We start from the raw sequence: 14,067 nt of genomic DNA, 5'->3' as shown, positions 1-14,067 counted from the left end.
GTTTCTTCGTATTTTGGTCTCTCTACGTATCGCGGTATGCTTAACTCTTTTCACCCTATATAACAACAATCATTTTTATTATAGCAATATATATTCTTAATAAAATTACTCCTTTATAACATCTATCTTTTTCTTAGTGATACAATAGTCAACCATCTTTATACAAATAAAATCCTTAAGATTATCACTAATAAGTGTAGAGATTTTGGTAAATATTTTATTAGTTTAACATACGGATTTATGATAAAAAGAAATAGTATTACTATTCTTATTATTTTTCAACTCAATCTTTATACAAAGTGTTGATTTTTGTGCATCTTTTTGGTCTTTAAACAGTTAATTTTTTATTTTATTTTAATATCAAATACTCAATAGTCTTCAATACCATTTTCAATGTTAACATGTGCCATTACTTGGAAAGAGTGTAATGTGAGTAACAAATTACTAATTTGATAAAACCAAAGAGAGGTTAGGAGGTCAGCGAAGGCGACGGTGGTGCATTTAGCATGAAGGTTAAGTAATTAATATTGTTCCATATTTTTATTTGTTATTTTTAATATATTAAAAAAATATAATTATTCTCTTGTTTTATTCTTAACATAATTATTTATTTCTCAAATCTTTTCTTCAGAGAGACAAGACTATACACCAATTAATATAGGTATATTAATCATTGTTTCTTAAGGAAGAAAAAATGAACGGAGAGAGTATTTTCTAATATACAAACCTGAGTTGGAATCCAGTTCCAATACAAGCAGTTAAGTTTCCTTTATTTTAAGCTTAGTTAAGCAAAATGAGTTGGAACTTTTGAAAGATAAAACATACTTTAGGTCTAACTTAACCTAGAATTTAGCTCAAGAGGTAAGGACCGTCCATACCATATAAGGATGTATAATTTCCCGTCCCAAACCAGATGTGGGGCTGAACACTCATTCACATGTGGACTCTGGAGCATGGACGATGTAAGATGAAAATTCAATATCAAATAAACAATGAATTAAGAAAATCAAGACTTCAATATCATAACGAAAAATGAACCTTCAACCTAACTAACTGACTCTCAAAGTTTCATATTCCTATCAATCCATCTCTTGATGAGGCTGATAGACACAATAATCTTCGTTCTTCTGTTGTTTTTCCTCATCGTTACCTGAAATACAAAGAAATAGTCTCTCATACGCAGCAACCATTTTCGTTGCAGTAAACATCTTCAACCCTCTCTCCCTAGCAAACCCGCCTTTTTTCTCCAAATTTTTCTTTCCCCCTTCCCAAACTTGATACAAAACTTTCTTCAATTCACTTACTGTAGGTGAAAATGTATAGCCCATATCTTCGTTGACAATAATAGAACCAGTAAAACTTGCTAGTTTTGTCGCCATCACTGGCTTACCTGTTAAAAATGCTTCCAATGGTACTTGATCTAAACCTTGAGCTCGTAAAGTTGGGTGTACAAATATATCTATTGCATTATAAAACTCTGCCAATTGAGCACGTTCTAATGGTCCTAAAACCATCACATTTGGTCCTAGCTCTTTGTATCGATCACCCCATGGACCATTTCCAGCTATTAGGACGATCACACTGTCCTTAAATGTCGAGTTCTCTAGGAAGATTTGTTGTAAGGCTTCAAACATTAATGGATGTCCTTTATCTTTAACCAATCTACCCGATAATCCTAGGATTATCGATGACCTTGATCTATCTTGGTTGATACCTAATTTCAATAGAAAATCATTGCCTTTTGAGACATCTGGTTTAAAAATTTCCTCATCTACTCCATTTAAGATGATATGAACGCGTTCTTCTGGGATCATATAGATCCTTTTAAGTACATCTCCAACGTGATCACTCGTGGCAACATGATGAGCATAGTATTGAAAGAACTTTACCTCTTCAACAACTTTCATCATTTTGCCATCACTGATCACTTGTTGTGACGATGAATCTAGAGGATTTCTTACAAGTTCTTGTATGATATCAGAATGTATAGTCTCATAAGCAATTCCATGCCAGCTAACCGCGACATTATTCAGGTAACTACTTGATTTTGTTAGTCTGAGACCTACACTCTCTGAATGTATAACATCAAAGGCCTTTGTTGCGTTTTCTTCTAAAAATTGCTTCCAAGCAACAACTTGATTTAGATATCCTGAACCTATAGGCCTCGAGATGTGAAAATGGAGATTACTCATGATACTTGGAATATTCGCGGATGAAGAAGTTGTGAAGATGTGAAGGTCATGTCCGCGTTTAGCTAAGGCAAGATAGAGTGTTAAGGCGTGTCGTTCCATACCTCCAGCTTGATTTTTTTCTGGCCATTTCCTAACAAAGAGACCAATTTTAAGGAGTCTTGTCTGAGGTGTACGACGTTGTTGTTTTGATGAAAAGACAAGTTGGTTCCAAGCTTTTGGAAATTTAAGGAGATTAATTGGTTCCATTGATAACACTTCTTTGTTATTTTCTACTTGATTATGACAATAGCCATAACCAATTGAATAAGACCAATAGAGAAGAGGAATGGATGAGAAGATTGATAAAAAAACAAGAATAGAGCAAGAAGATCTGAAATTGAAAGAAGTGGTTTGATGTTTTGCCATGACAAGAAGATGGAGTAGGAAGCAAGAAGATATTAAAGTGTACCATCACTATATCAAGCGTTCTAAGAGATTAAATGTAATTTATCTTTGTGATATGACTCAGTTTCTGATACTTTCCTTATATTTTAAAATCAAACACTTACACCCATTATATCACTATCAGAAATAAAGGTTTTTTTCCATCGTAAATCACTAAAAAAATTTGTTCTACAAATATGATTTGACATAATACATAAATATACTCTTTAACTTGGTCTCAATTCATATTTATGCCCTTCAATTCTGGGTGTTCACAAGTAGACACTTAAATTTGTATAAAGTTGAACAAATAGAAATACACGTCCTACGTGCACACCCAAAGTTGAATGATATAATTGTGAAATGAAATCAAATTAAAATGCACGTTTTTGTATTGTGTCATATGATTTTTTTACTTATTTTTGCTTAATTAGTTCACTGAAAAAATGCATAATATATGGAAAATAGATTCTTATGGAATAGTAGGAAGTGTCCTATTTTTTTTTTATATGGAAACATGACTATTTTTCTTTTCACACTAATTCAATTAAAATATATTAGGAAGTGTCCTAATTCTTTTTATATGGAAATATGACTATTTTTTTCTTTTCACACTAATTCAATTAAAATATATGTAGAAATAGCTACTTGACATTTTTCATCAGGAAAATAGTAATTTTTTAGTAGTGGAAATCTTACATTTACAAACCCCCATGAGATTTATGTGTAACCAAGTATATTCAAATGTAACTATTAAACAACAATTAAAACTAAAATAAAAATGTTTTTATGAAGATAAACGAATTTATTCGTGCCTTCAATAAAAAAAGAATAATTTTCTTTAAAATGTTTATCTTTTGAAACTTATAAATATAGGAAATAAGCATAACTACATATTTTAAAAATGTTTATCTTTTGTAACATATATCTGTTGGGTTGTGAAGGGGGGATTAGGGCGTCCGGAAGCTTACTATTTGTAAATCATATAGTTGATAAATCAGATAACAAAAACTTATACTAAAAATCAAAATATTATTATATCAAAACTACATTGAAACTTTAGAGAGAATAAATCTCCCCATAAACAAAAGTCTTAAACAACTACATTGTGGATGTTATTGTTTTTTGTGTTAGAAGAAACAAACCTATATTTATAGAGTCCTAAAACCTTTTCTTACTAGAAAAAGAGTCATAAACCAAATATGAAAGAATATTGTATTTTCCTTTCAAGAAAAGTAAAAACATTTATGGTAATGTTTTATTTTTTCTTTAAGGAAAAATAAATCTTAAATTATGATAAGAAAATCAGGGCAAAACCCTAACAATATCAACCATTAGACATTAGTATTAACTTTCTCGCACTTTAAAAATATGTAAATTATTGTAATTTAATTTAATTTAATTTACGTATTTTATTGCATATATTTAACTGTTTTTTATGTTATTCTTCTACTTCAAAATTTATCTTATATATACATAATTAGATAAATTTTTACTTATGTAGAGTTTTTTCATTATATAAACGGTTTAAATATTCTTAGAAAATAAGGATGTCAGGGGTAGAATTTTCTTAATAGTTAAAATAAAATAAAATATAGTATTGAGGGTATAAGTATTTAATTTTAAAATATAAAAAAATTATTGGTAACTGAGTAATAATCCAGTACAAAAGTGTTGAGTGTAATTAACACTTTATTTTTTAATTAAAATAGTGTCTATTTCTGTTGCAGATCTAGCACGGAGCTTTATGTTGACCAAAATGATTTATATTTAATCTGCGCACATTTCTCCATAAATTTAAGTATCGTGTGGTTTTTTACTACTCTTTTTCGTCTTAAATTATTTATCATAATTCTTTCAAATAATTATTTTTTAATAAATATATTAATTTAAAAGTTGATAGTAATTAAAATTCAAAAGCGTATTAAAAAGTCAAATAAGGAGCTCCTTTGTCTTCTTTTGTATCCATAGGCTGAGGAGCAAAAGAAGGAATCCGCCCAAGATATAATAGACATATATCTCGTAATCCGTAGTGAACCTTTTAATTAGTTCTCATATTTTGTCTATTATTCTTGTTTCTTGAGACTTTTCGAAATTTAATAATATAAGATGTCTAGGTACCCTAAATAGGTCGTTTTTTTTTATAATGAATTTAGCTTTGTTTAGTTTCTTTCTTTCTTCTCCCTCATAGTCAAAGCTTCCTCCGTTTTAATGTTTTTTATTTGATTTGGAATTTAAAAATATATAGAAATTTTTAAACTTTGTGATATTAAATTAAAGACATGTAAATAGATTAAAATATTTTTTAATGTTATGGTCTTAAACATGGAAAGTTAATTAAAGAGTTGGTTAATAAAGTAAATAATATTTTTAAAATGACCCAGTAAGATAAACAAATTAAAATTTTAAGATTTGCTGTCTGAAACCTAAATCTTCTTTGCCCATTTATCAAGCTCGTCCAGGAATTTATTTGATATGTATTTTGTATTTATTTTCTTTTATGGTTCTAAGTTTCTGATGGTTATCTTAAAATTAGAGGTGAATTTAGGATTTTCGTTTTTTTGAATTCAGAATTTTATAATCATCATTTGTTAATAACTGAGTTTAAATTTAATATTTGTATATATTTAATAAATTTCTTTTAAAAAAATACACAATTTCAACAATACTAAATTCGATTGAATCCGTACCCAAATTTTTAGCTCCGCCCCAACTTAAAACATTGGCTTGAGAAGATGTGGTATGAAAACAATTTTGCGAGAGGGAATGCTTTTTGTTTTTTTTTTCTTTTATAAAGAAAAAATAACGAGATTTAATGATAGCTATGAAAATAAAAGCGGCTATGTTAGATATTAGGTTTGGATCATGGATCGTCCAAGTAGAAAAACCCGATCCGACCCAATTTTAATGGTGAGTTCAACGATTTTAGCTGCAATTGAAAGATCCATAATTCATTGTTCTTGCATGCTTTTGGATTAATTTTTACAACCCCAAATATAATAAAGTTTCAAAAAAGAAAAAAAGTGAAGGCAACTAGCTAAACTAGATTCATCAAGGACAATTTACATGTTCTTTGCTTCAATTGAATCACAACAAAAAAACACTTAAACTTCATTTTTTCTATCTTTTTTTTTTGTTTTTATATTTATTTATTTTGTGGTTTCATTGACCAATGTATACGACCCCCAACCATGCATCAAACAAAATAAAAGTCCCATTCCATATTTACCATGATGATTTTTGAACAAATAAAAAAATGTTACACACGAACTATGAGTATGAATAACCAACACTCTTCAAATGTTCATAGAAACTTGAGTATAATCATCGGATAATCCTCTTGTAGAGTAAAAATCATCATCCCCATCTCTTTCTTTTACTTCCTCAATCCTTTCCATTGCTTCCTTCATATCAAACCTCTTTTCCATATCAAGATCACAACAACCCAAAGCTATCTTCAATAACTTCATCATTTCCCCCTCTGAATTCGTCGTACCTCTCATTTCCTTCTCGAATACATCTACCTCCGTCATGTCCTCATTTACCACGGACCTTACCCACGTAGCCAAATCCGTGTCACTCCCCTTGCCTTGTTGCAAGAAATTAGACGGGAATTTACCCGTTATGATCTCGAGGATTAATATTCCAAGCGTCCACACATCGTTTTTACGTGTGATACGACCACTATGTTTGAATTCAGGAGATTTGTAAGCAATCATGTGTTCTTGAGCGTGTTCTAGGTTTACTACGGGTAGTAATGCATAGTCCGTGAGGAGGGGCTCGTAGGATTCATTCAGAAGCACGTTCGAGGACTTGAGGTGACCATGGGGTGCTGTCAAGCTTGGTAGCTCGTTGTAGAGGTACAATAGTCCTTTGGCTACTCCCTTTACAATTTTCAATCGAGTTGGCCAATCAAGACTTGGTTGCCCCCGCGATTTATTACCTAAAAAAAAACCAATATGTTTAATGAGATGATCACAGAGTTCATCATATAGTAAAAACTTAATATCTTAGATGAGATGATCACACGTCAGATCATCACTCTAATAGAGTAGGTAGAGAGATCAACAAATGAGCCCTCTTCAAAGGATTTGAGTTGCATATCTCAACTCTGTTTTGAAATGAATTGAATAAAACAAAGGTTAAAATAGATTGAGTTAATATAATAAACTTTTAGCGCAAATCATGATTTTATGATCTAATTTTAGCGCGGAAACTTAAAAGTATGAAATACGTACCATGAAGATGAACTGCAAGGCTGACATTGTTGACATACTCTGAGACCAAAAGCTTTTCCTCTTTCCTATAGTAAAAAGCTACAACAGGAAGCAAGTTCTTATGACTCAACCTACCTAGCCTTCTCATATGCTCATGAAAATCTTCCTTGCCTACATTATTCATTTGCCTAAATCTTTTGACAACCATAACACGTCCCATGCTAAGTGCAGCTTTATAAGTCGAACCAAATACACCGCTACCCAATATTTCAGCTGAAGCCTTTAGTAGATCTGGCAAATCAAATTTTTCAATATCATCTTTTAAGAATAAAAGTTTTTGTATTGCTTGTACTTCAGGCCTCTTATTATTATTTAGTCCACCGGTCCCCTCTGGAGACTGGTCAGGAGCAGGAGCAGCCATTGCTTGATTGCTGCCCTGTTCCATTTTGTTTAGATCTGCTGCTGAGGGCGCTCCTGTTTGGTTAGTAGCGCCCCCTGCAGCTCCAGAGAGTGTAGGTGTTGGTCTTGTTTCTGTTTCGGGTGTCTGCTTGCCCCGACGAAGAATGATGATAACAACAACAATTGCTGCTACTGCTGCTGCAACTGCGATAACCACCAATATAATTGTCCAGAGAGCTACTTTTGGTTCACTCGTGCATTTCGATAATGGACCATCACAAAGATCATTACCTGTATTATTTTACCAAATGAACAAAAATGAGACCATTAAAATTTAGATATTTAAAAACTATATAAAAATTGTTATGAACTACAATTCTTCTAATGTCAATATGACGAAGAACTATTGTTAGAATGTGGGTTAATGCGCCATATGGGGAATGTGCTGATCGTCTGCTAATATGGACTTTGACAATCTTTCCCTCGTGAGCTAACTTTTGAGATTTACTTAGACGCAAACGTCATATCTTTCTGTGGTGTCAAAGTCAGGTTTATCCCCGTTTTGGGCTCCACGCTCCAGTTTGACATGGGCGTGAAAGAAGTGTTAAGAGTCTCACATTGATTGGGAAATAGATTGATGATCTGATAATTTGAACTTGATCAATCCTCTCCTCATCATGAGCTAAATGTAGACATTTATGTACGTCGTAGCTAGATGAGTGTTAAAATGATTTCAAAAAATGGTATTTATCCTACACATGAAAGAGCAATGTACAAAAAAAATAAAATTACCTTCAAATGCTGAAGGTTTGAGACTAGCAAGGCCATGAGGAATTGGACCCTCAAGAGAGTTGTTAGCAAAATTCATATCCATAAGTCTCTCTTGAACAAAATCAGGTATTTGGCCTTCAAATTTGTTGTTTTCAAGTCTCAATTCTGTAAGCTTAGGCAATTGACCCAAAACAGATGGGATTTTACCACTAAATTGATTATTAGCAAGATGAAGTTTTTTTAACCAATGCATCCCTTCAAAAAGAGTATTGTCAATTTGGCCAGAAAACTTGTTATTTGTGAAATAGGCCGTTTTTAACCCTGCAAGTTTACTTAAATTCGGTAAAGGTCCTTCAAGATTATTGTTCATAACACTTATGGTCCTAAAATTAGGCAAATCTTTAAGAGCATCCACATCTATTGTCCCACTTAAGCCTTTACTCTCCAATTGCAACCCGAAAACGAATCCGTTTTCGCAAATAACATTATCCCAATTGGGTTTATCTGTATTTTTATCGCAAGGCGATACTTTCGTATTCCAATTAGCTGTTGCGCCATTTTTCTGCAAGGACTTGCTAAATCGAAAGAGGATTTCTGCCTCAGAACTATCCGATTTGATCGGGACAACGACTAGTAATAATATCACAACGAGGATTAAGAGATAGTGGTGGTGATGACGATACTGGCGATTATGATTGCTATAACGATAAGCCACCGACATTGCATAGACTAGTTGTAGGGGTGCGCACACTTGTAGGTGCGCGCCCTTTACAAAGGGCAATTACAAATGAGAAAATACTATGATTTAGAGGGCATGCAAAAAGAATTTCAACATCTCTAGGGAAATGGGATTGTGTGGGCATGCATGGGGAAGCACAAAGAGGAGAGAGATGGGAGGGAGGTGAGGGAGAGAGAAGCTTAGAGTTTGAGAGGTGCTAAGAGTAAGCTTGGAGAAATGGACAAATGGAAAGTAGGGAGTTCAAAGTTGACAATGTCATCTATGGTCTTTGGTGTTACTTGAGAAAAATATGCTTTGCCATTGAATTCAATTATAATTCAAATAATATATATTCATCGCCTTCAAATATTTTAACTAAAGATCAAGGATATGTCATGCCTGAATTTCAATAAATATGAGTAATCTATTAAATTGTTATTTGAATTTTATAATTTTAAATATATTACGTTAAATGTAAAATTTAAATTTTTTTTTGAAATATAAATAATAACATCATTTTTTTAAGTACTAAAAAAGAAAGTAGTACACATTATTGAAACAAAAGGAATAGTAAAGAAACACAAAAACTAGTGTAATTTATATCTTTTCCTATTAATATTGTCGAAATATTTTGCTTTGAGTAGATAGAATGAAATCATGATATTTTTTCAATCACAATTTATGTGAATGGGTTTGGAGTGAAGGGTTAAAATATTGAATTTTCAGTATGAATTCAAGCATAAATTCTTCAAGTTTAGTCTTATATATTCAAAAATTATATAGATATACTATTACCTTCAAGTTGTGTGAATGCATTTTCTTTTTAGTTTATTTCAAAAAGAACATCTTTATAAAATTTGAAAATAATTTAACTTAAACTTTTTATTTTATCCTTAATGACAAAATATCTTTTTGCCACACAATTTATTTATTTATATTATTAAAAAATCATTCATGTTACCCAAAAGTTTGACAATTAAATTATCCTGCACCCAAGGGTGTGACCTATTGGTCAATGAAGTGGTTAAGAATCCTGAGGTTTCAGGTTCAAAATTCAGTGGAGACACAAAATAATAGGTGATTTTTTCATATGTTCTAGTCTTGATGGAGAGAGTAAGTATTCTCCTATTGTTGCCTGATTGATTTCAATAGTCCTGGATAGTGATGGCAAATGAATAGGTTAAAAATGAGTTGTAATTTAGCCCGCTCATTTTAATATGAATTAGATAAAATACAAGTTAGACCCATTTTTGGTTATTAAAGCATTTGCTCTTGTAGAGCAACCTTGAATTAATCAATACCATATCACTGAATAGCACAATATTTGAAGCTATTTTTAAGTATATGCACATATTTATACAAATCACACCATCATTTTTTTTCTTGTAAATATGTCACTAGTGTTTTTAATCAGTAACACATTATGATTTGTATAAGCTAACGTTTGACCATAGATTTTCAAATATTTTTGGCAAATATTATTTGGGTGAAAATTTGGGTGAAATTTCACCATGTGTTTGACCATAGTATTTGGGAAATATATTTCACTTTTTTAGAAAAAATATGATTTATACCCATAAGTTTTAAAAACTATCAAAACTAACTATAAGTTTGTATTACAAGTCAATTGGATCTTCGTTGCAACAAATAACAAGTAGTGTCCATGACACTGGAGCAATGTGGTAGTTTGGAGTGAGTGCAAAACATCATTTCATATATCGTGAAGTAGACAAAACACATGACTTTGTTACCCTGAGCCGATTGTTCATCATTTTCATCAACAATCATATCATCACTTTCATATTCATTGAATATTTCATCGTTACTTTGGTATTCACGTAAAAATTATGTAATACAACGCAAACAACTACTATAGAGAGTGTTTTTGTAAAAGAAAAAAGTTTAGTTAAAAAATTCAATTTTTAAAAGATCCCAAATAATGAGATTTGGCTCAAATACTAGAAAAAATTAGTATTTGAGAATTTGGAATATTTATCAAAAATATTTGCCAAATAATGATAAATTGTATGAATAAACACTATTTGCCAAATTTCCCTCCAAATATTACTTGAGAAATCTATGGTCAAACGGGTCATAAATATGACGCAACAAATAGGATAAACTATAAAGACAGAGAATAAAATCAAACAACTGTAAAGAGGAATTTTTATTTTTTTTTCTCCTGCAACAAATTTTAAGAAAAAAAAACTGTCAATAAATATATGAAAGATGAAAACTTTGATAGCTCCAAGTCTGCATCTAAAAGCTTGAAAAAACCCTATATTTTGGGATTTGGCTCTCCTCCATTACCCCTTACCTTCATTTCGTCAAGTGCACTTCTAGATGAGAGGTATGTGTCTTATTTAAAAATTAAAGGTCAAAATTATATTATATTAACAAATATCATAACCATAGTTAAGTCAACTAATTTTAGAAAACTACTATCTAAATTTGATAAGAATTACAATATATTCCATACAAAATTTGATATTTATTAATATCATTAATTTCATCTTATACTTAAATATTAAATTGTATGATATTTAATGTGAGAATCAACTAAACAATTTTCTGTACTAGTAAACTTTATTCTTGAAATATTATACTATGTTGAGAAACAAAAAAAAAGTGAAGAATTATCATGTTGAAAAAAAACCATAAAATAAAAGAACACAAAACAAAAATAAAAATAAAAAGATAACATTTTTAGAATTAAACGATACCAAAATTATTCCAAGGAGAAATGTGGTTATTGTACGTTTGAAGGGAAAAAATATACGTTTTTATAAAAAAATTTTTTTGTGAAATAAAAGAAAACATTGTTTTAAATGCAAATGTTTTTGAAGATTATTATTTAAAAGATTAAATATAAACGTTTCATGTTCTACAAATTTATTATTTAAAAATATAAAAATATAAGATGAAATTAATGATATTAATAAATATCAAATTTTGTATGAAGTATATTGTAAATTTTAACAAATTTAGAGAGTAGTTTTCTAAAATTAGTTGACTTAACTATGATTATGATATTTGTTAATATAATATAATCTTGACCTTTAAACATTTAATAAGACATATGTCTCTTATCTAGCGGTGCACTTGACGAAATGGAGGGAAGGGGTAATGGAGGGGAGCCAAATCCCATATTTTGAGAGTTGGGAGAAAAATCTGCAACTCCTATAATTATTCATATTTACCCATAGTTTATTCATAAATACTCAAATTTTAATGGGTCAAATATGAATATAAGCCCAAGTATTATCCATATTTAAAAATTACTCATTCAACTCATATTTAATGGGTGGGTTAGTGAAAAATGGGTATGAATTGCCGCCACTAAATTCATGACCCAAAATTGAACATTCTCTTCTGCCAAGAATAAAAGCAGAGTAAGTGAACTTTATTGTAAGTAAAAATGTATGTCTATAATATAGCTTAGAGATATTACACAAATAAAAGATTTCTCTTGTAGAAAATCAGATTTTAACTTGAAGGATTCAAATTATTTTCATTAGAGTTCTGTGTGACTTGAATTTAGAAGTGTTACATTTCGTGATTTGATTTTTCATATAAGTCATTGGCATATTTTTCAATTTCTTAGTTAGAATTGTATTGACCTTTCCACAAGCTTTGTCTGGTTTGTGGGGAGTATATAGAAGTTGAATTTGGTATTTAGATATTTTTGTATCAATTGATCTGACGAATTATCAATGATTAATTCTTAGATTTTTTAAGGGACGAATAAATCAAAATATTTAACTATAACATCTCTGTTATTTCCTTAAATTTTTTGTTAACAAACAACTATTAATATCAAAGCTATCTTAAGAACAGATCCGCGAGGTGACTGAAATCAGCTTTTCTCAAATAGTTTCTCTTGACTTTGATGGTGAAAATTATCAACATAGTTATGTAAGAAAGAATACGACGGAATGACCTGGGAGACCCTTGTACTTGACTCTATTTGTAAGTTGGACCCTCCTACTTATTAATGTGCCAACTGAACCTCTAAACTTATCAGAACACAATACTTTAAACCCCTTTGATCATTGACCGAACTTAAGTGGCATTGATAATGCTGAGTTGGAAATTTACGTGATTACACGCGTTTGACAACGAATAAACAAGGTATTTTACATTTAAAATATTTAAATAATAATAATAATAATAATAATTATCAATTAAAAATAAATAAAAACCCTTCTTCCTCAACCATCCCTCTCCCACCCCACCCCACCCCCACCCTCTCTACTTTGTCCCCAGCCCCCCTTCGCTCTTCTTCTTCTTGGAATTTCATCCACCACACCCACTCTTGTCCTCTTCATTCTGTAACATCCCGAAAAACAAGTAGGTGAAACTAGTGCCTTACGTGAGAGTGTTTGAGTTTGGTGTGAGGTTTAGAAGTGTAAAATGGTTTCCCGAACTTAGGTTGAGGGGTTTAGGGGTCTAACATCAAGGTACGACTCCCCAAGGACCAACCAAAGGGGTCCTTGAGGAGGACCCCAAAGCAGCCCTCAAAATTGCCCATTTACAAGACTACGGATGGGACCTACTCGACGTAGGTCCATCCACGCCCCGTGGAACCAAGTCGTGGGTCAAGGGCCAAAATGTAGAGATGCAGACCAGCACCCACGGACCTGCAGGATGAGGTGTGACCCTGCTCACTGTCCGTGAGTCCTGGGTCGTGGATGATGCCTGCACAAGCTGCCAAGGGTTCGGCCATGGTAAGGTTGAATTAGGTAATTTCTATTTTAATTATTTTAGTGTGGGGACGGTTTATAATGTTTATTTAGATTTACATAAGTATTTTAAACCATTAACCACCCCTTTACACTTTATAATTTCCAAACCCAAAATCAAAACCAACTCCCCCTCCAATATTTCTCTCTCAAAAACCTCCATTGCAGAAGAAGAAGAAGAAGAGGTCAAGGTCTATGGCTCAAGAACTCAACTTTTCAACTCAATTTCGTGAGGAATCTTCATAAGGTATGGTGTCTTTTCATCTATGGGTAGCCTTCACCCATAGAGTCCCTTCAAAACTTGATATCAAAGCTTCCAATTTCCCCAAAAAGCTAGGGTTTCAATCTAAGTCACGGGTTCTCTTTCAAAACGTTTCCAATGGTTGATTTATGATGGATTATGATTGAATTGATGATTTATGATGAAATCCCCCCATGAACCCATGAATCCCTCATATTGCTAAATTGTTACTTCATTACGTGGGTTGATTGATTAAGGAAGTATGTGAATTGATTATGTCTTTATTGATTGAGTTTATATGATGACATATGATTTCAATTGATTAAGAATGAAACATGTGGTTGAATTACCTTGAGAATTAGGT

At 31.5% G+C, this 14,067-nt stretch overlaps 2 protein-coding genes across 2 annotated transcripts; both read right to left on the bottom strand.

Moving 5' to 3' along the window:
- Window positions 1–1,079: 1,079 nt before the first annotated feature.
- Window positions 1,080–2,597, bottom strand: LOC125830971 (uncharacterized). Its single transcript, XM_049510161.1, has one exon. The coding sequence runs from the start codon at window positions 2,595–2,597 to the stop codon at window positions 1,080–1,082; it is 1,518 nt and encodes a 505-aa protein (XP_049366118.1).
- A 3,070-nt stretch (window positions 2,598–5,667) lies between these two features.
- Window positions 5,668–8,900, bottom strand: LOC125830965 (pollen receptor-like kinase 2). The gene is made up of 3 exons (XM_049510153.1): window positions 8,024–8,900; window positions 6,854–7,522; window positions 5,668–6,558 (listed from the first exon to the last, which is right to left on the bottom strand). The coding sequence occupies exons 1-3, from the start codon at window positions 8,721–8,723 to the stop codon at window positions 5,912–5,914; spliced, it is 2,016 nt and encodes a 671-aa protein (XP_049366110.1). The 5' UTR covers window positions 8,724–8,900; the 3' UTR covers window positions 5,668–5,911.
- Between the last annotated feature and the right edge of the window lie 5,167 nt (window positions 8,901–14,067).

This window comes from Solanum verrucosum, unplaced genomic scaffold, assembly GCF_900185275.1.
Source record: "Solanum verrucosum unplaced genomic scaffold, falcon-dt-bn FXZP01000049.1, whole genome shotgun sequence".
Taxonomy (NCBI): domain Eukaryota; kingdom Viridiplantae; phylum Streptophyta; class Magnoliopsida; order Solanales; family Solanaceae; genus Solanum; species Solanum verrucosum.
This window is presented reverse-complemented; position numbering and strand designations above follow the sequence as displayed.

What these genes read in the sequence shown, in the direction of transcription:
- LOC125830971 (XM_049510161.1), bottom strand. Translation starts at nt 2,597, where the DNA reads ATGGCAAAACATCAAACCACTTCTTTCAATTTCAGATCTTCTTGCTCT.
- LOC125830965 (XM_049510153.1), bottom strand. Translation starts at nt 8,723, where the DNA reads ATGTCGGTGGCTTATCGTTATAGCAATCATAATCGCCAGTATCGTCAT. An exon ending in CAAACCTTCAGCATTTGAAG is followed by an intron (nt 7,523 to 8,023) that starts GTAATTTTATTT and finishes AAAATAATACAG; the next exon opens with GTAATGATCTTTGTGATGGT. An exon ending in CCTTGCAGTTCATCTTCATG is followed by an intron (nt 6,559 to 6,853) that starts GTACGTATTTCA and finishes GTTTTTTTTTAG; the next exon opens with GTAATAAATCGCGGGGGCAA.